Raw genomic sequence first — 21,148 nt, forward strand, 5'->3', positions numbered from 1 at the left:
CAACCTAGAACACAGGTCCTGAGAGCAGGGGTCGGGGTATCCATCCTTGTGTCCATATCTCATGCTGGCAGCAGGTCCAACACACAGGAGCACACCCTGGTTTTCCAAGGCCAATAAGTATATCACCCTCAGGATAGGGAAGCAGGTCCAAGCTCTTGGCTAAGCCTAGCGAACTTTGGTTCCTGAGAAGAAAACCAACACCCCTGTCCTCTCTGCCCTACAAAGAGATGGCTGTCAGTGTCCCAGAAATCCTTTTTGTGGTTACCTGGTGAGCCTTCCTGTGGCATAGGGCATGTGTGCCTGTGCCTCCCTCAGAGACTCATCTGACCACAGCCAGAAATGAGCTGGGCACCCCCACTGTCCAGCAAGGGGCAGTCCCATAAGAAGATGCACCATTCCCATCTAGTCATGGGAATCTGGAATTCAGGAGGTAAGTGCTGCCTGGCAGTCACCATATCATCCCAGGGGAGCCAACCGTATGTGTAAAAAAGACTTGGGTTACAGAGACCCACATTGGAGCACCAGACAGAAATCTCAAGGTCCAAATGAGAAGCAGAAGGAGAGAGAGCACGAGCAAGGAACTCAGGACCGCGAGGGGTGCACCCACACACTGAGACAATGAGGATGTTCTATCGGGAACTCACCAAGGCCAGCTGGCCTGGATCTGAAAATGCCTGGGATAAAACCGGACTTGCTGAACATAGCGGACAATGAGGACTACTGAGAACTCAAAAACAATGGCAATGGGTTTTTGATCCTACTGCACGTACTGGCTTTGTGGGAGCCTAGGCAGTTTGGATGCTCACCTTACTAGACCTGGATGGAGGTGGGTGGTCCTTGGACTTCCCACAGGGCAGGGACCCTGATTGATCTTTGGGCTGACGAGGGAAGGGGACTTGAGTGGGGGAGGGGGAGGGAAATGGGAGGCGGTAGCAGGGAAGAGACAGAAATCTTTAATAAATAAATAAATAAATAAATAAAATGACTTGGGTTCTGATCTTCTCCTATTCCAAACCTGGTATTGGTGGACTGGTAACATCTCCACAGTACCACACCTGGGAGAGGTAATGCCAGAATGATGTTGAGGTATTGGGGATGCATACAACACCCTGCACACCAGCCAGCCATTGCCACCTCCTCTTCAATCAATGCTCCCTAAACCAGGATGGAGTAAGTATTCTTACTTACTGGGTGGTGGTGGCATATGCCTTTAATCCCAGCACTCAAGAGTCAGAGACAGGTGTATCTCTGTGAGTTTGAGGCCAGCCTGGTCTACAACAGCTAGTTCCAGGACAGGCTCCAAAAATCCTGTCCAAAAAAAAAAAAAGCAAAACCACTCATTTGTGGCAAGCAGACAACAATGACTACATGACTGGCCAGGGCTTCTCTGTCCTTGTGAGAGACCACAGACTCAATCAAGGATACCAAACCCTGAGCTGATGGCCCCATCCACCTCTCAGCATTGAGCTTTCTCAGAATCCCTTTGGTGTTCCTTCCCTGTTCAAAAAATCCATCAGTAAATATCTCAACCTCTTGTCCCTGGCTACCTTAGTTCCAAATACGAGTGACAATGGAGAGATGGGCTAGCCATGAGTCACATGAGCTCTCTCAGACACTGTGGATAAACAGATGAAAGCTCTGGCATGAGGACCATGGTACTATAGCTCTTTGCCCCAAACTCCCCCATCAGAAAGTAGACCGAACATGGAAAACAAAGGCAACTACTTCTCATGGTTGACAGAACCCTATGAACAGGCACACAGCTGAGTCTTCCAGTGCCCACAGGGGCACATTTTGTCCTTTCCAACATTCAAAAGGCAATCTGGATCTCCTGACATGCATAGGAACATACCTAGGTCTTTTCAACACCTACAGGGGCACATCTGGTGTCCTCAGCATCTACAGAGGTATATCTAAAGGTCCTCAACAAGAGGAACCTTGGGGTCTGTCTGGTATCCATGGGGACTTGTCTGGATCTAACAGACACCCACAGGAGCACATCTGCACTTACCTGGTGCCCACAGGAGCATGCCTGGGTCTGCCCCATGCTTACCTGGGCACATGGGGGTCTACCTGATGCCCACAGGGGCATATCTGGATCTGGTAGACACTCACATGAGCACATGTGGGTCTGTTTGGTGCCCAGTGAGCACATATAGGTCTTCCCAATATCCAAGGGGCACATCTTTGTCTGCCTAATGCCTGTAAGGGTGCATCAGGATTTGCCCAATGCCCACAGACATGAAGCTAAGGCTGCCCAGCACCAAGATCAAGAAGCATGAGAAGTTGCTGGCAGAGCAGAAAGTACTGGACCTTTACTGAAGCTGCTTAAGACCAAGGTTAACTCTTCTTCTCTGCAGGCAGTTCTCTAGCATCCAACCTGCCTCACTTCAACAAACTCAGCACCCACTTTTGAGTGTTAGTGAGTAGGATCCCTCACTCCTCAATACAGCAGGATGAGTGACACAGTCACGTTTTCCACCCAGGAAAACCCAGTGAAGATGGGCCAACACAAGGCTCCCACTGCTCCCCTGTGTGGTACCTAGAATCTGCCTCTCTGGTCTTCCTGCCAGGCCAGGTGGAGACATGTCTGGCAGTGTATCTCAGCTGCCTTCTGAAAAGGAAACTTTATAAGAGGCATGTCTCAGCTTGTCCTTGACTTTAAGGGAATCAGAGTCGACCACTTGCAAATCCTGGAGTCCCTTCAGGCACCACCCCTCCTGGAGACATGAGACACAGCCTGTTCTAAACATATGTCCTGGTCTAGGTAGACTCCCTCCAGGGCCTGGGCTATAGCCAGGAAATGTCTCACATCTCCTCAGGATGCATGGAGCCCGCAACAAAATTAACCTCGTGGCAATTGTTTCCCCCAGTTTGATAGTCCAATGTCAGCTCATCTGTTACAGGGAAATAAAAAAGTCAAGCCTAAATGTATAAAAAATTATGATGGAAGTCCTAAATAAAGCGTAGACTGCAAGCTCATTGAGTCAAAAATCAATCAATCAATGAGGGAGTGGGTCAGGAGCACCTCATAAGCCCCAAAGAAATCATTTGCCCAAACACTGGGATTTAACGGTGGAGGACCAAATTCCAACACTTTTAGGAAGTAAATAATGAAAAATCAATTCAGAGGAAAAACAGATCAAGAACCCTGACTCTGACGTGCCGACACATTTATTGCTGAATACCATTCCTCGGCTGACCCGAAAACTTCGGAAGGTGTTTATTTACTTTCAACACCTTCCAGGGATCAATATTTTTAATTTGGATCCGAGTTATTATTTTTCACATCACAGCAGCGGGGAGCGGCGTAAAGTGGCTCATATTTTAGTGCTAAAAAGATCGATACGACAGTTTCACCTTCAGTGCAGCCCGGCTGCTGGGGCTGCACATCATCGCATCCCGAAGGGCCGTGGTGCCGAGGCAGGAGGGCAGGTCATCACCCGCCAGGGGTGCAGACAGCCATGATTTAACTGAGCACACAGCGCTCAGTGTCCTCAGAAAACCAATCTTGCTCCTCTCACTTCATCAGGCCTCAGGTGAGGAGGAGGAGGGCAGGGCCCAGAGCATAGGGGGCCACTGCTGGCAAAGATTAGTCCCTCATCATAAATGCATTTGCCTTCCCTTCTTCTTTCTCAGATCAAGGAACATCAGCAAACTCCATTAATTCCCCACAAATTCCCCCTAACACCTCAAAGCAGGGAGAGACTTCTCATGCAGTAGTGAGAAGGGGTCTTCCAGGAAGGGGCACCTTCCACACCTCAGTCACACCCTGAACACCAGCACCAGGGCCTCTGCTGGAGTAGTGAGGCCATGCAGGGCAGGGGCCTTCTGAGCTCACTTGGGGAGTGAAGGGAAATAGTACATCACGCTGTGACAGCCCCTTGTCAACCTTCAGCATCTCCTGTCTTTCCTAACCCTAATTTAACCATCATTATCCCACCCAACTTCACACTCTGCAAATAAGCCCAAGAAAACCCAAGACACCAGGCAAAAGCAGATTCACATATCTTATGTGCTCTAGCTCATTTCTTAGACCTCTGGGAAACACCTATTCCCACCAATGCTGGAAGCTACACAGAGGAGAAAGTAAAGAATGGGACCCTGACCTTGTATGAGGGCAGAAAAAGAAGTACCTGCCCACATGTGAGCAGCATCCAGATATCTAGGCAATCCTGACTGGCAGGCCCAAGGCCTTCTGCCAAGTAAGAGACCCAAGTAAGCAGACAGCAGGGCTTTTACACTGACAGAGCTGTCCCCGAACCTGAGGTTGGCTTTGCCTACTGGAGCCACCTAGGCCTGCTACTGTCCCTGAATCAGACAGGTCATTGGGATCTTCATTCTCTGGCCTGCCCAGGACCCCATTCAACCACCATCACTCCATGGCCCACACAGACTGGTCACGGATAAGAATCCTGGGGGAATAAATGAGGCCAGAATCCCCTTAAGCACCCCAAACACTACTGGTGCTACCCATCCTGGCTACCACACCTGTGCCCGTCACCAGCAGCACAGCATGCAAGGTTTTCTTCAGGCACCTATACCTCAAGAAGCATGTGCGACCTCCAGGAATGTCCTATGTCCACCTTAACAGCCTCCTTCCCTGGCCTGAGGCAGGGTGTGGGCAGTTCCAGGTACAGGCCGGGCATGGGACTGAGAAACCTACAGATGTCATCTCTTATTAACTGCCCAATGGCACAGAGCCATTCCTGGGGACCTATGACAGCTAGCCAAGCCTCCTCAGACCTCTCAGGAGCTGTGTCATCCACACATTAAGCCATTAGTAAGGTATGGCGCCTTCAAACTTCCCCTAGCTGGGCAAGAAAGCCCACAGGGAAAGGGGGTATTCCCTTATGTACCCTGGCCCTGGGGCATCCTTACTCCAGAAACAAAAGCTTTGGCCAAGTCACACCAGCTCTCAAGGTTCCAACCAGTGCCCTCTCCTCGGAAGCAAAACCAAAGGACTTTTCCAGTTCCCAGCGGGAATGCTGCTGTATCAGCTGCAGCTTCAAGGGGCCACTCGGGGCTCTGAATCCAGGCAAGGACCATAGCCCTGGTCCTGAACTTTCTATCCCCTACCAGAACTTTAGCTATCAGGTCACCTGGGATGGGAGGTGATAGACATGGCTATCCCCAGGCCATGTCTGCAGTCCACCATAGTGAGCACATCCTCTGGCTTCCCAGGCCAGGTGAGCATCAGCCAAGCGTTGATGAACACCCCATGCTGCAATGCTTTCCTTCAGCAGCAAAACAAGACAGCAGTGGAATTATACGAAAATAAATTTCCAATCTCTTCCTCGCTTTGCCATTTTGAAGCTGGAGTACAAGGAAGTCGTTACCTCCCGTACTCTTATTGATGTGCCAGCTTGTCGGAGGTAAGCGATGTGTTTTCTATGCTCCTCTGAGTGGCTGGCTAAATCAGACACACGATTTCCATGCTGCTAGAGTGCCTGATCAATAGACATAGCACAGACCTAGAAAACTTCACCCAGGTACTTCCTCAGTGTCCAGTCTGCATGGCTGGCTTACTGCGGAACTCAACTGCGTCACACTGTGATGCTGAGTGCCCTAGGGAGCAGCCTTCAAAGTTCATCCCTAACACTGGAGACGAGAGGCGTAAACTCAGGAAGGCAGTTCTGTCATCCACACCAGATCAAGGCCACGCTTCTAAACTCCATCCACATAGCACAGAGCTCAGTTTCCAGCTGGGGGCCTTCCTCAAGGACCCTCCTTATTGGGCCTATCTCACCTGGCAGGCTCACGAGGGTCATCGTGTGAATAAGCAACCCATGGCTCCTACCTGGCACACACAAGAAAAAACCCAAAGCTACTGTGAAGTCCAACTTTGTAAAGGTCAGGTTTATTCTCCACTTTGTTCAAATCACTTTTCTTATGAAGTCACAGCTTCACGTTACATGCCAAATGTTTAACACAGACTTCGATGACTCTTCTACCAACAGAAATGGTGCACACCTTCCACACACTACACAGACCCCAAGGGCCCTCATACCTGGATGTTGTACCTCATTTTTCTTGGGTCTGGCCTGAAAGGGTAGTGTGAAGAGAGATGTGGCCCCTGCCTCCCTGAAAACCCACCTTGGGGAACTCTTTCTCAATTACACTTTGGCTTCTGGCTCTCCATTCCCTATTTCCCTAATGCCTCCCTGAGTTCATCTCTTCATATCCACACTCCTTGTAACTAGGTCAGGGATTGAAGTAGTAAGGGCAGCGGGGCTGCGTTCCCAGCACCCCGGCCGCCTGCTCGGCTAGCTTATGCCCCGAAATAACAACACACAAACTGTATTCATTTAATCACTGCTTGGCCCATTCTCTTCTAGGCTAATTCTCACATATTAATTTAGCCCATTTCTAATCATCTGTGTGTAGCACCCCAAGGTGCGCTTACCGGGGAGATTCTAGCCTAGTCCATCCTGGGTCCGAGCTTCATCCCGGGAGCGGGGCATGGCGTCTCTCTCAGGCGTCTGCTCCCGAGAGAGCTGTCGAGTCTCTGACCTCACTTCCTCTTCCTCCCAGCGTTCTGTTCTGTTTACTCCTCCCACCTATCCTCTAACCAATAAAATGGGCCAGGGCAGTTCCTTTATTAGCCAATGACCTTCCTCCATCAAGGGATGCTCTTTAGTCCCTGATATTAAACACACCCACCAACAGCCTCCACTTCTCTCTTCTGCTCATGACTGCCGCTCTTTCTCTAAGGTACCATTGCCTTATCCCATTCCATGCAGAGGGGTTGTGGGTATTTACATTTACTCCACACTACCGGCCCTCCAGTGCTCTACCAGAAGACCAGTTCATTCAGTGACTAAACATGTGACTGGGTACCTTTATGGTCAATCAAGGAGGAAACAGTAAACAAAACCAAGCTAAGTTCTACAACCAAGTTGTAGAACATTATTTTTAAATGTGTTATATTTGTTTATGCAATGATGCAAAGATGTACTGCATTCTTTTATGTTGAATTTGTTTAACTCTGTGAAACTGTGTTACTTTGCCTGTCTAAAACACCTGATGGTCTAATAAAGAACAGGATTGCCAATAGCAAGGCAGAAGCAAGGATAGGCGGGGCTGGTAGGCAGGGAGAATAAAGAGAAGGAAAAATCTGGGAAGGAGGAGCAAGAGAACAACGAGAGAGGATGCTAGGGGCCAGCCACCCAGTCACACAGTTAGCCATTGAGTAACAGTGAAAGTAAGATATACAGAAGTAAGAAAAGGAAAAAGCCCAGAGTCAAAAGGTAGATAGAATACTTTAAGTTAACAAAATCTGGTTAGAAACAAGCCAAACTAAGGCTGGGCATTTATAAGTAAGAATAAGCCTCCACATGTGATTTATTTGGGAGCTGAGTGGCAGACTCCCCCCCCCCCAAAAAAAAACCAAAAAGCCAAGAGAGTAAAAGAGTAAAAAATAAGCGACACCACTATGCCAACCAAGGCTGGCTTCCCCAGGAAGTAAAGCCAGGCTCTTAGTGTTCCCAGACATAGTATGTTCATTCCTGCCTCTCTCCTGTGATTCACAAGTAACCTCTGCTCAAGTGGAAACATTCAAACACAAGAAACAGGATGGAGACCTAGACCTTCTAGTGGTAACAACCCAACATGCCATTCTGACAGAACCTCTGACGACCCAGACTTCTGACACACAAATTTCTAGCTAGCAAGGACCTGGCCATGACAAAGCCCAGACAGAGGAACCATTTTTAGGGTCTCTATACAGCATAGACAGCAGACATCCATCCCACAGAAACAGATACATATGCTAGTCACAGTAAGCACACAAAATTTAATGTCCCCTTTTAAGCATAAAAATCCTCTTAGGAACAATCCCTGCAGGGAGCACTGTGGCTGCAGGTGCTGCACTGGTGCCACCTCCTGGCAGCAAGGGCCATTTGCAAGTCTCCTATTCTAAGTCCCCAGGGCTTCCCAGCAAGAGAAGCTGCAGATCTTACCCCAACAGGTCACCCCATCAGCAGGAGCTCCCCCCACCACTCCCCACCCTCACAGCAGCTCATAGAGCAGGTACAGTGCATTCAGTTCAGCAGCCTGCTGGAAAGAGGCCACTATTTTCTGATCCCTATTAATGCCCATGACAGCATTTATGTATAAGATAAATTCATCTCAATTTCCTTTTTCAATTAATGGCCTATTATTTGAACCAGACTCAGCTAAAAACACTCAGCTGATACCATCAATCTTACAAAGATTAAATTTCTCTGTCTGAAGCTACAGGGTATCAGACTGGGCAAGAGGATGGCTACCTAGCAGCCAGACACTGCCAACTATGTTCAGGAACTCGGGGGTGTAGGTCCTTCCTACCAGGACATCCTAAGGTTCCCACTAAAGACCATGACACACCAAGGGATTGCAGTGAGGCGTGAGAAGTGGAGCCAATGTAGTTATAATCTGGGATAAGTGAGTATGTGGCCTCTACTCTGTGCTACCTACAGACGTGGAGAGTCCCTGATCATCACCACCCAATCTGTGGAGGCACTGCCTACCACACTGTGGCTGATAGAGAAACTGGGCACCAGGATAGGAATGCCAATGCATAGTCACCACTTTACAAGCAATGGAGAGCAAACAATGCTCTATCCTCAAGCAGTGGCCTTCTTCCCTTGTCAGTCCAGCTGTGAAGGCTCTTGTAGTGCCAGACCAGCCTTGTTTGTTTGTGCATATGAGATTTATCCTCCCTTTCCCTGTATTTTTAGATCACTGTTGACTATATATTTAAAGGGGGTTATGAAGAAAAGGCCCTTCCTACAGATGACGCCTGCAGTGGAGTAAGGCCTTGATGGAAGAAAGATGGAGGAGAGATAGTGATGAGCCTCTTGCAGCACTGGTACCCCACAGTCTGACAGTGATGTACCTTACTGAGATTCTGTCTGGAGGTTCGGCTGGAAATCCCATTGCCACAATCAGATCTATGAGCTTGTAAGTTTTGTGGAACTGTGGAAAACCTCAGTCATTATTTCTCCAAGCATCTGTTTCCTCTGCCCCCATGGACATTATGTCAGGCCATGTGACATCATCTCTGAGGGATGCTTTATGTGCTGTTTTCTCTATTTCATTTGTAGCAGTTCCCATTGCTTTCTTCAGTTTATCCGCTCTTCTTCTGCTGTGTCTACTCTCTTGTCCATCCTCACCATTAGATCTTATCATTTGAACCTATGTAGGCCTGACTTGAAAAGACAAGAAGCTGGGTCCTAGGGCCTAAACTGGTGCTCAGGTGCACCTGTCCTGAAGCAGGTTCTGCTCTAGAGACCTGCTCGTGGCTTACAGAGTGATAGCGAAGCCCAGAACAGGCTCACCAGAGCAGCCTAGGTTCCAGTCCAATCTGTCATCTAAGCCAGCTTTGAGACCCTAGACTTCTCTTACGCCATATATCCCAAGGCCAGTCTCCCCACTGGCCACCCACATCCCAGCTCCTGCCCATGCTTCGTCTGCACCAGCAATTGAAGATGCAATCTTAAGCCTCAGCCAGCAGTACTGTCAGGCTTCAGTGGACTCAGACCACCCAACAGTCAACAGAATGTGAGAAGTTTTTCAAGGTTTTCACAGGAAAGTCACACTGTCTTATGACAAGCATGCAAGCCAACTCAGCACTCCTCAGCAACAGGCAAGACTCAGGTTCCCTTGGCCTGGGCTCATGCCACAGCTTAAAGAGGACTCACCGTGAAGTGCTCCTGTGACTTGTAGTTTTCATCCAGGTAGACGCGAGCCCTGTTGTATTCTTTCATTGCGTCACTTGATAGTAGTTCCCTGGGGGAGAGAGCAAACACAGTAAGCAAAGGCCCAAACACCATGCCTTCCCACAGGTGTGCTCCCAGTCACATGATCGTGCTTAGAAAAATTTTCCATATACCCAGAGTCCCACACAGCCCGCAATGGGGCAAAGTAGGAGGGAGTGGAGGAGAGAGAGGAGGATCCATGCTAGTCAAGGTGAAACCAAAGTTCAGTGTGTCCTCAGCACACAGAGAGCAGCCAACATGGCAGGCTCGGTCTCCACTCAGGCCTACGAGATGCCTACACTTCAAGGCCTCCCCGGAATGAAGACACTGATGGGAACACCTGGGACTCATTTAGGCCACACCCCATGTATAGGTGACTTCCAGCATCTGCTGCTCATACCTGAACCTGACAGAAATGGGATCTACAGAGGTAAGAGGCCATCACCTACAGCTATCCAAGAGCCCAGGCAGCTGCAGTCCCGCAGTGAGGACAGGGACAGTGACTGGCATTTCCTTAAAGTAAACAGCAGCCTGTGCTCACCAGTCAATGCAGCAGACTCCCACTGCTCCTCCCAAAACACTTGATTTTATCGCTGCATCTAGGCTGGCTGGAGAGGAAGCATCGCACATCTAGCCTAGAACATGGGACAAAGGCCATCCCTCCTCTGCTGCAGTGAGAAGCATGCACGTATGATCCAAAAGTACACGTTAGGGAAGGACCCCAGAGAAAACCAAGAGTCTACAAAAGGGAGGGACAGCAGATGAGCTCTGACAGGCTCCAGGGGACCCTCGGGGTACTGCTGCTAGCAGCCACAGACCTCAAAGTGCTTGAGAGTGTGAAAAAAAAATGGAGCTAGACATGACCAGGCACCAACCCTGAGCACTGGGATTCAGGTCACAAGGAATCGAGATAGAAATGACTGGGCACCGACCCTGAGCACTGGGATTCAGGTCACAGGAATCGGGATAGAAATGACTGGGCACCGACCCTGAGCACTGGGATTCAGGACACAGGAATAGAGATAGAAATGACTGGGCACCGACCCTGAGCACTGGGACTCAGGACACAGGAATAGGGATAGAAATGACTGGGCACCGACCCTGAACACCAGGCACATCTGAAATCCCATCTAAACTGCCTGGCGGGATGTGGGATGATGCCTTGAGTTCAACCCCTAAGACATACAAGATGGAAGAAGAGAACCGATGCCTGTAAGTTCTTGTCTGACCTCCACACACATGCCATTGGGATACTAGTGCCCCCCCCCACATACACACACAGATATGTGATTAAAAATTTACCTCACATGGAAAAAAAACAACAAACTGGTGTCAAAAATTCTTTAAAATAAGCTACCAACAGATCTAGACTCAGAAAAACAAAAGTAACGGCATTAGCTGAAAGAATCTTTTTTAAAATTATTTATTTATTTATTTATTCATGTGTACAGCATTCCTTCCTTCCATGTGTGCCTGCAAGCCAGAAGGGGGCGCCAGGTCTCATTATAGATGGCTGCGAGCCACCATGTGGTTGCTGGGAATTGAACTCAGGACCTCTGGAAGAGTAGTCAGTGCTCTTAACCACTGAGCCATCTCTTCAGCCCCTGAAAGAATCTTAAAATGGTGAATATAAATAAGATCAGAGACCTAAAGGCAAATAGGAACGTACAGAAGAAAGGAGCTTCTGGTGCTGACAAACGAGAACCAGGGTTTCATAGGACGGACTGAGGGCAAGCACCCTGAAAGCAGTGCAGTAGGGGCTCCCACTCCATGGGGGATAGCGGAGCCTCTCTGGGCAACATTGAGTCTAAGGGAAAGGGAAGGGGGCACAAAAAGCAGCACCTGCAGAAACAGAGGACTAATGTTCTCCAACCTTGGTCAAACCTATAGACACACAGGTCAGAATAAACAATATTAAACCAGAGCACAGCACACTGAGCTGCGACAAAGCAGCCGCATGTAGACGAAAGCGAGCCGCCAGGAAAGCACATTATACACAAGAAGATGAAGATGGACACAAGGGCTGGGCTCTGGTCAGGAACAATGAAACACAGAAGACAATGACACGGCGTCCTTGAAGTAGTGAGGGAACTGACAAGCTCCCATTCATTCCTAATAAACGCAGCTTTTAAAAATGAGAACAATGGCCTTGTTCAAACAAACAAAGGCTGAGAGAATCAGCAGCAGCTGACTTGTACTGGAATAAACAGTACAGAAAGCTCTATAGCTAAGGAAGATGGTCCAGGTAAAAGCTAAAGTCAGCCAAGAGCAATGGGGACTGTGCAGGAAATGCACAGGAAGGTACCTGGCAGCCCCCAGCTTCTCAAAGGACGGCTGCTCTTTAAAGCCAGCGCAACAAGGCACACACCGCTGCCACACAGCACACTGAAGAGACAGTAGTGGTAGAACATCCCTCTCGGAAGGTCACTGGCCTGCAGGTGCCCAGGGCTCAGCGCCCACTGCACCTCTCCCTTCAGATGCTCGACTGCTCAGGCCACAAGCTTTTCTTTTCCTTATCAGCGTGCATTTCTCAGCAGAAACACTGATTTCAGTCAGTGGCGTGTGCTGTAGATGTTTTTCATAAGGTGATTTAGCTCTTCTTTTGTTCAGAATATCTGTAACAATATGGCTCTTCATGACAAACATGTGAACCCTATTTTCTAAGCTGCATGTTCTAAAAGAAACCCTCCCTATCTCAAAGCCACAAAGCTACTCTGATGCATCCCCATCTCCAAGTGCTACTTTACAACAACCGAATTCATTCTGAGGCAGGGTAGCCACGTGAGACGTTGTGACGCAGGATCTTCCGGACACAGGATGTGGCACTTCTCGGCCTGCAGGCCATGCACCAGGATCAGGGGGAGGTGCAGTCTGCCCAGACATTCCACCCAGCATGTCTCTGCCTATCCTTGCTGTTTCGCTGCTGCAACCGGAGCTGGTGCTCTGGCCAACCGAGCATGGATTTCCCTCTGGATGGCTTCGGCTGTGCTCCACACTATGCTTCTCCATACGACCAGTATCTGCTTACAGAGTGTTGGGGAGATGCTTTTAACACTTCATTAAAACTGCCTTGAAGTTATAGACTGCTTGGGAGAAATGAGCGGGGTTTCTGACACCTGATCAGGATCCAAGAGCTTGAGTGGTGGGCCTGCAGCACACATTGCCAGGGAGACACCCTTTGTGAACAGATTGGCTGAGGATCTTGCGGTACCTGGCTGTCACCAGCAGGGGCATTTGAGCACTGAAGGAACATTTCTCTTTTCTTGTCAAGTGTAGGCCAGGTGCAAACAAGAGTAAAGGGGCAAGAAAAAGTGGCAACAAGGGCCAGTAAGATGGCTCAGTGGGTAACGGCACTTATTGTACAATTCTGGAAACCTGAATTTGATCCCTAGAACTCACATAAAAGTGGGAAAAATTGACTCCAAAAAGTTATCCTCTGACCTCCACATGAGCTCTATGGCATGTGCACCTCCCCGGCTTACACAGAAACAGACACACATATGCAGTCTCTCTGTCTCTGTCTCTCTCTTTCTGTCTCTGTTCTCTCAGAGGCAGCAGCAGGGCCAGGTATGAGGGAACACTGGAGACCCACAGGGTGGGTAGCACCTTCGGTGCATGCCAGGAAACTGAGGCAAAGCTACGAATTCAGGACCCAGCTGTGTCCGTGTCAAGCTGTTCCCACCAGAGGGCAGATCCCAGGAACACCACACGGACATTTCTTCTTTAACATTCCCCACGGTCAAAGCTGTGGCCTAGCCGACTTCTTTCAAAGCCACACAGCAGGAACAACACATGACCCCCAAAGCAACCTTGACGTGGTTCTGCAGTCCTTTCAGAACGTCATTTCCCCCACTGAAAACTGTCCAGGACTCCCTAAATTCTAACTGTCCCTCTACATCCCTAGTCACCTTTCTGATCATCATTAGGATGCCTGTAGAAGACCAAAAAAGGCAGAATGGGTACAATGGTGTCTGAGGGCAAACAGGGGCTTCTGAGCTGGGTCCAAAAGTCACAAAAGAGGAAGAAGGGTCCCAGTTCCAAACCTGGAACTCAGGGTTGGGGGCCTGCTTGCTCCTGTTCCCTCTGTGTCCATTCACAGAGCTACCTCAAGAGACCCCACTGCCCTTCTTCCTGGGCTGAGCCCAGATGCTTCTGCCCTCTAAAGAGCCACAGAGCATATTGCATTGGTTTCACATGTACAGTGCCTCCTGCCTGGATGACATAATGGTACCCTCCCAGGCATTCAAAGCACAGAAGCTGCTGTAGAACTCAGTCCTTGCCCATCACCCATCATCCACTGCAGCAGGCTGACTAGCATCCATCCACCCGAGGTGCTCTAAGGGGTCCCCAAGATCTATCCCTCTAGCCTAGCAGCACAGGTGCTTACTCTTTGGAGGCAAGCAGCTGCCAGACTCTGAGACACACCTCTGGGGAAAACTGTACCTGCCTCAACACGGCCCACAGATGAGTTTCAAAGTGTGGCATTCAAGACCACATCCCATCCAAAGACCTACCCCCAGTCCACAGACTCCAGCTGAGACTTACTTGACAAACTTGTCCACGTGAGACATGGAGGCTTCGTAGTTTTTCCCTCCGAATTCTTGGCAGTGCAAGGCCATGAAGTGAGGCTTGTGTGTGTGCATGACCTAGGGAGAAAGCACAGAGTTAGAGTACAAAACCACAGCAAAGCAACATGGCACATCTCACATGCTATCTCCATAGCCAGAGCATCCCCAGACAGCAGGGCAAAAGCCACACATCTGTGCCCACAAGTTCTTAACAGATTCTATGAGTTGCCCCCTTTATGCTTCCAACAGTTTATTTCTAGCCTCCTTCCTTAGCAATGATTCAGAATTTCTGAGAACCCTTTTCAGTAACCTAGAGGCATCATTCTCTAATTACAACAAAGTAATACTTGTGGGCAAGAGAACATCTATCTAGAAACCCCTCAGCACAAGCCACAACCTCATTACATCAACACTGCTAATGCATACCTGCTGAGAGTTAAGAGTCCCGGCAACCATGTGTGTGACAGCATGTTCTCATGTGTACACACCATGCATGAGGATGTGAGTGTCAGCTTAAGTTAGTATGCGAGCACTGCCCGTGTGCTGGCATGTGGCCATGAATGTATGGAGTTACTATGCCCAGTCTCATTCTTATCAGGATCACCAAGGCTGGCTTCCAAGCTCACTCCAGTACATGTCTCATGTCTGAAGCACCAGATATGCACATCTTGTGTTCTCTTTAGCCCTACAAGGCATTGCCCTATTGTCTAATTCACAGCAGGGGAGGAGCTGGTGTATGACAGAAAAACATCCACGATCTCATGGGCATTGAGTGGCATTGCCTGAACTTGTCTATAGCTCACAAACTCTACCTGGGTCGTCGTCGTCGCCCCCCCCCCCATGAAGGTGCCTAGCACATTGTTGAAGTTACCAGCAAGGATTCTGATTTAACTGACCTCCTCCACCACACATACATTGAGTCCTAAACATTTTAGCCAAAGAGCGGTACAGTAAAGTGTGTCCAGACAGCAGTATAGGCCTACATCCACCAGTAATGGGCACTACAACACAGGAAGCTCAAGCATCTCTTGGACAGGAAGGTGCTAAGGCACTTGGTTCTGCCCTCCTGGAGCACAGGATGGGCAGCAGCGGGGAGGGGAGATCACTGAAGGGAGGCTGAGCCCCAGCAGCCATTGAGGAACTAGCATAGTGGAAAGGAAGGGCTATAAGGCAGGATTCAGAGAAGGAACCACTAAGTTGGGGTTATTGTCACCACAGGGCCGAGGTGGTAGCAGAAAAACTCACAAGCAGGGCTGGAAGCCAGTGTGCCAAAGATTTAGATGCAATTTGGGTGCAATGAGCACCCCACCCATGGCCCTGCAGCCTTGCATTTCCCTGCATTCCAGGTCCCGTTCCACATTGCTTCAAAATGAGCATCATAAGAAGCCGTGCAGTTGTAGAAGCTGTGAGGCATCAAGTCCAGCAGCTGCTGCGCAGCCTCGGGGCAGGTGCTCCAGGACAGCACCAGAAGGGAGTGACTAGATCTCAGAGATATAGTCATTACAACGGGGAACTCCCCCAGGGCCCAGGACCAGCTTTAGTACATAATGAAGACCATGTCACATGGGCAGTAGCCACCAGTGGACAAAAGCCTTTCCTCTCAAAGATAACAGCCACAAGCTGATCTCTCCCATCCCTGCAGGCCCCAGAAGCCACCTATCCCAGTTGTGGCCTACCGACAATGCACGCTTTCCTCAAAGAGGTTAGGACTGCAGTTCAGAGGCACAGTGCCCCACCTGAAGCTCTCTGTCACGCTGTGGGTTTTATCACTGCATTCCTGATACACAGTGTTGCACAAAAAATGGGGGTGAAGGGGCTGGAGACATGGCTCAGTGGTTAAGAGCACTGCCTCCTCTTCCAAAGGTCCTGAGTTCAATTCCCAGCAACCACATGGTGGCTCACAACCATCTGTAATGAGGTCTGGTGCCCTCTTCTGGCCTGCAGGCATATACACAGATAGAATACTGCATACATAATAAATAAATAAATAAATAAATAAATAAATAAATAAAAGAAATGGGGGTGAAGGATGAGCTCCTCCTCAGCTGAGTCCAGCTTCCTAGAACTCCTCAGGATGTTACTACTTAGCTCTATTAAACTAGAGTGAAGGTGGAGGAACGTGACACTCAGACATGGATGCTGGTATCCATGGTGACGCCCCTGCTTTCTATTAAAGATGAATTAACACCAATGCTAGCAGTCTTCAACTCAGCTCGTGAAAGCTGATGGAAACCACTTTAACAGCCTCCTGTTCAAAGCCTGAACACCCTAGGTCCCTTGTGAGCAGGCACCTGCTGGCTTCTCTGCTCTTCTTTTTGGTCCAATCAGAAGGAATGTCCCCAAAAGTCACAACTTTCACTCTATGAGCAGAGTTACACAACACCTCTCCTCATGTCGTCATCTAACTTCTAAGTAACATTTTCCCTTTCTAAATGAGTTTTTATTGTTGTCTAAGCAAACAGCTGTTATTAACACAAAGGTCAGTACTTGGATGACTGGAACTCAAGGCTCAACTATGATCCTACAAAAGAGGATCTACCTATGATCTTCAAGAGAGAAGGATCTAAGATGAACAGCTACATGAAGACCTCCCCCACCCCTATAGGCTGCGAGGGAAGGAGCTACAGGCTAACAAGAAAAACCTCAGCCTAATTAAGTCAGGCATGGCATGGCACCAGGCATAGAAATCTCTCCCCAGACACCATGGGCAGTACTTGGAAGGAGTTTAGACTCTGCCAAACACTCCAGAAGAAAAGATAAGCTCACCAGGACAGAGAGGACAATGAACAATAGAGGAAGGTAGATCAGGCCATGCTGCGGCCACAAGATAACTTTAGATATCACCTGAAAGAGGGCTAGTGCTATCTTCCACATGACAGAACAATGGACACAGCAAGATCAGACTCAGGGGGAAAGGTCCAGGAGGAGGAGGAACACAGTAGATGGGTGGTACTCTGAAGGGTCACACCTACCCAACAGGCTAGTCTGCTCCACTGAAGGTCTCTGGTTAAAAAGGGCAGCTCCTGGTCTTTAATCTCAGCAGTCAGAAGGAAAAGGCAGGCAGATGTCTGATTTTGAGGCTAGCCTTGTCTACAAAATGAGTTCCAGGACAGTCAGAGCTGTTACACAAAGAAACACTGTCGATAGATAGATAGATAGATAGATAGATAGATAGATAGATAGACAGACAGACACAGACAGACAGACAGACAGATAGACAGATAATGAGCAGTTTCTGACAGGCAGCTACAAACTGAAAGCCAGCAAACACAAGATGCTAACCATACACAGTAGATGTCAGCACAGCCACAGAACCATAGCAGTAACGAGTCCACCTGAGCATCAGCCAAAGCTACAACCAGCAACACGGCCAGAGAGAGCACAGCCCATGTACCACAGACACTTAGGGCATAAGGGCACTGTGTATATCTGAAAGTGCAGGCATCGCAAAGAGCCCACCAGATTCACCCAGGAAGGACCTCAACCCTGCTATGACTGCTTCAGAAAGGGGATTAAGAGCTCATCAAAGAAAACCCTAAACAACCCTGAAAGTCTCAGGGTCCTGAACAGCTGGCTTAGGGGCATGGGACATGGAAGCTGAAGCCTCATACAAATCACAAGAACAACTCTAGAAGGATAGCTGGCTGACTGGCAGGGGTCAAAGGGTACTATAGCTTTTTCCACTGCAATAAAATTTTAAAAAATAAAGTATGACTGAAGTGTTTCTTGTATAATATCAGCAAAGACTTTTAAAGGAAAGAGGGAGTGATGAGAAGATCTGCATAGGAACTATCAGATGTGGGCCAGCACTGACAAATTCTGACCCGACCCAGGCTGGGCAGGAAGCATCCTTCCTAATCTTATTCTAAATTCCCAAGCACTGCCTCTGCCAGCTGTGGTGTGTGTGGCACAGGCTTTGACTTTCCCTGAAAACCAGGGTGCTTTGCAACTTCAAGAACATGTGCCCAAGGATAGCCCCCACGAGCTTTGCCTAAGGCCGTGCATGACTTCATGGGTCACCACCACCTGGAACGGCTCCTTTGTTTCCTTCATGCCTGGACATTTGACTCGGGTCCTAACTTGTTGTACTTGGGAATATGGAGTCCACAATGATAATTACATTATAACACATCCACCATGGCCAGGGAAGCAATGGGCGCTGTTGTCTCCTAAGATCCCAACAGTCTGTGTGACTGGGGTATAGATGAAGAGTGGTCACCTCAGAGGGTCAGGCCAGGATGGCCCCACCTGGTCATAGCAGCAGCACCAGGGGCATGAGCTAGGTAGGCAGATATTCCTTGTAGGTTCCACGCACTGGCCCCAGCTTGGGCCACTCTGCTAATAGCGCATGCTTCTCTCATGAGAACACACACCTAGGACCTGTCTAACAAGAACTCAAACAGGAGTATCATTCAGAGCTCATGCAGGTGCTCTTCCGGTGTGCCCGTTCTCCTCATGAACTTACATCCAAGTGTTTTGTTGGTGTGCCTGTTCTCCTCATGAACTTACATCCAAGTGTTTTGTTGGTGTGCCCATTCTCCTCACGGACTAACATCCAGGTGTTTTGTTGGTGTGCCCATGCCCCTCACGGACTAACATCCAGGTGTTTTGTTGGTGTGCCCGTTCTCCTCACGGACTAACATCCAGGTGTTTTGTTGGTGTGCCCGTTCTCCTCACGGACTAACATCCAGGTGTTTTGTTGGTGTGCCCATTCTCCTCACGGACTAACATCCAGGTGTTTTGTTGGTGTGCCCGTTCTCCTCACGGACTAACATCCAGGTGTTTTGTTGATGTGATTGTTCTCCTCACGGACTAACATCCAGGTGTTTTGTTGATGTGACTGTTCTCCTCACGGACTAACATCCAGGTGTTTTGTTGATGTGATTGTTCTCCTCACGGACTAACATCCAGGTGTTTTGTTGATGTGATTGTTCTCCTCACGGACTAACATTCAGGTGTTTTGTTGGTGTGCCGTTCTCCTCATGGACTAACATCCAGGTGTTTTGTTGGTGTGCCCGTTCTCCTCACGGACTAACATCCAGGTGTTTTGTTGGTGTGATTGTTCTCCTCACGGACTAACATCCAGGTGTTTTGTTGATGTGATTGTTCTCCTCACGGACTAACATCCAGGTGTTTTGTTGGTGTGATTGTTCTCCTCACGGACTAACATCCAGGTGTTTTGTTGGTGTGCCCGTTCTCCTCATGGACTAACATCCAGGTGTTTTGTTGGTGTGCCCGTTTTCCTCACGGACTAACATCCAGGTGTTTTGCTGTGTGCCCATTCTCTTTATGGACTAACATCCAGGTGTTTTGTTGGTGTGATTGTTCTCTTCACGGACTTACATCCAGGTGTTTTGTTGGTGTGATTGTTCTCCTTGGACTTGTATCCAGGTGTTTTGTTGGTGTGATTGTTCTCCTCATGGACTTACATCCAGGTGTTTTGCTGTGTGCCCATTCTCTTTATGGACTTAGATCCAGGTGTTTTATTGGTGTGATTGTTCTCCTCACAGATGTACATCAAGATGCCTTGCTGTTGGTGTGTCCATTCTCCTCATGGACTGTATTTCAAGAGGTTTTGCAGTATGCTTACTTTCATAACAGATTCATCTGCAGGCCAATATCATACCCAGAACTTTCCATGTTAAGAAGGATCTTCCAGGTCAGGTAGTGGTGGTGCACAGCTTTAATCCCAGCACTCAGAAGGCAGAGACAAGTGGATCTCTGTGAGCTCAAAGCCAGCCTTATCTACACAGCAAGTTCTTAGACTGTCAGGGCTATTATACAGAGAAACCCTGTCCCAAAAAGCTAATAATAATAATAATAATAATAATAATAATAATAATAATAGGAGGAGGAGGAGGAAGAGGAGAATAAATAAAAGAAAGGCCCCTCCAGGTGAAGTCCACCTCTGCTTGGCTTCCATGATGCATGCCCTTGGGGTTCTCCTCCCTCTTCTGTATACCCTCTTCTCTTGCTTCTTCAGCTGCACTTTTCTTGGGTTAGAGGAAATTTTTAGCTGCATGACAACCTATCTACCATGTAGTACATGAGTCCCTCTTGGGAGAAACACGGATGACTGAACCCTTATGTGACAGAGGACTGTGACTGGAATACGAAGGAAAAGAGGGGAGCAGAGCAGAAAAAAAAGGCATTTTACACAACCACAGCTAAATGTCTTCCTAGCTTTCTGAGATTCACAGACTCTAGAAAGTCGATGGATTCCTGGCAAGCTAAGCCAGAAAAAAACCAAACACCACCAAACCTATGAAAGCCAAAGACTAAAAAAGTCCTATGTCCATGTAAAGGCAAGAAATAAAACACAGACTCAGCGGAGATACTCCAGTCCCCTGATGTCATGCAGGGAACAGATTCATATGCTGACAAGAACACAGGCCACATCCATCAGGAAAAAAGGTAAAATAAATACAACTTCATAGAAGATGAAAATTCAGAAAATCTTAACTACAGACCTGCTCTGCCCTGAGCAACACTGGGGCAGAGATTTCCAAGAGGTCTCTGGGGTCCTTGGAGTGGAAGAAAAGCCCAGGCAACCGGAAACATGGCTTCTTACTGCTTTAGATATGTAGATTCCAGGATGGCTGAATTTAATCCCCAAAATTTGTCCCTCCAAATTTCAGATAGATAGACAGACATATATAAATACATATTTGTGTGTATATATATTTACATATATTGAACACATGCTACGCATGCACAACACCACATACAAATGATACATTATTTATACATAAGCAGAATAGCCTACACCTCAGCCTCAGTGTGACTGAAAACAATATAGCAACTACCACCCCACCCTGGATCAGGGCTTCTAGATCAGCA

General features: G+C 48.5%; 1 protein-coding gene across 2 annotated transcripts in view; it reads right to left on the reverse strand.

The window, feature by feature from the left end:
* The window catches only part of Inpp5a (inositol polyphosphate-5-phosphatase A), a 195,420-nt gene that overhangs the window by 94,358 nt on the left and 79,914 nt on the right, over positions 1-21,148 (reverse strand). For both annotated transcript variants that reach the window (XM_041666416.1, XM_041666418.1), the window contains exons 3-4: positions 14,286-14,386; positions 9,684-9,771 (exon numbers count right to left, since the gene is read on the reverse strand). In XM_041666416.1, the coding sequence (XP_041522350.1) occupies positions 9,684-9,771; positions 14,286-14,386 (189 nt within the window). The remainder of the gene's footprint in view (positions 1-9,683; positions 9,772-14,285; positions 14,387-21,148) is intronic.

The sequence above is a fragment of the Microtus oregoni genome, unplaced genomic scaffold, assembly GCF_018167655.1.
Source record: "Microtus oregoni isolate MIOR12 unplaced genomic scaffold, Mior012 000016F_ref0000370, whole genome shotgun sequence".
NCBI classification, from domain to species: domain Eukaryota; kingdom Metazoa; phylum Chordata; class Mammalia; order Rodentia; family Cricetidae; genus Microtus; species Microtus oregoni.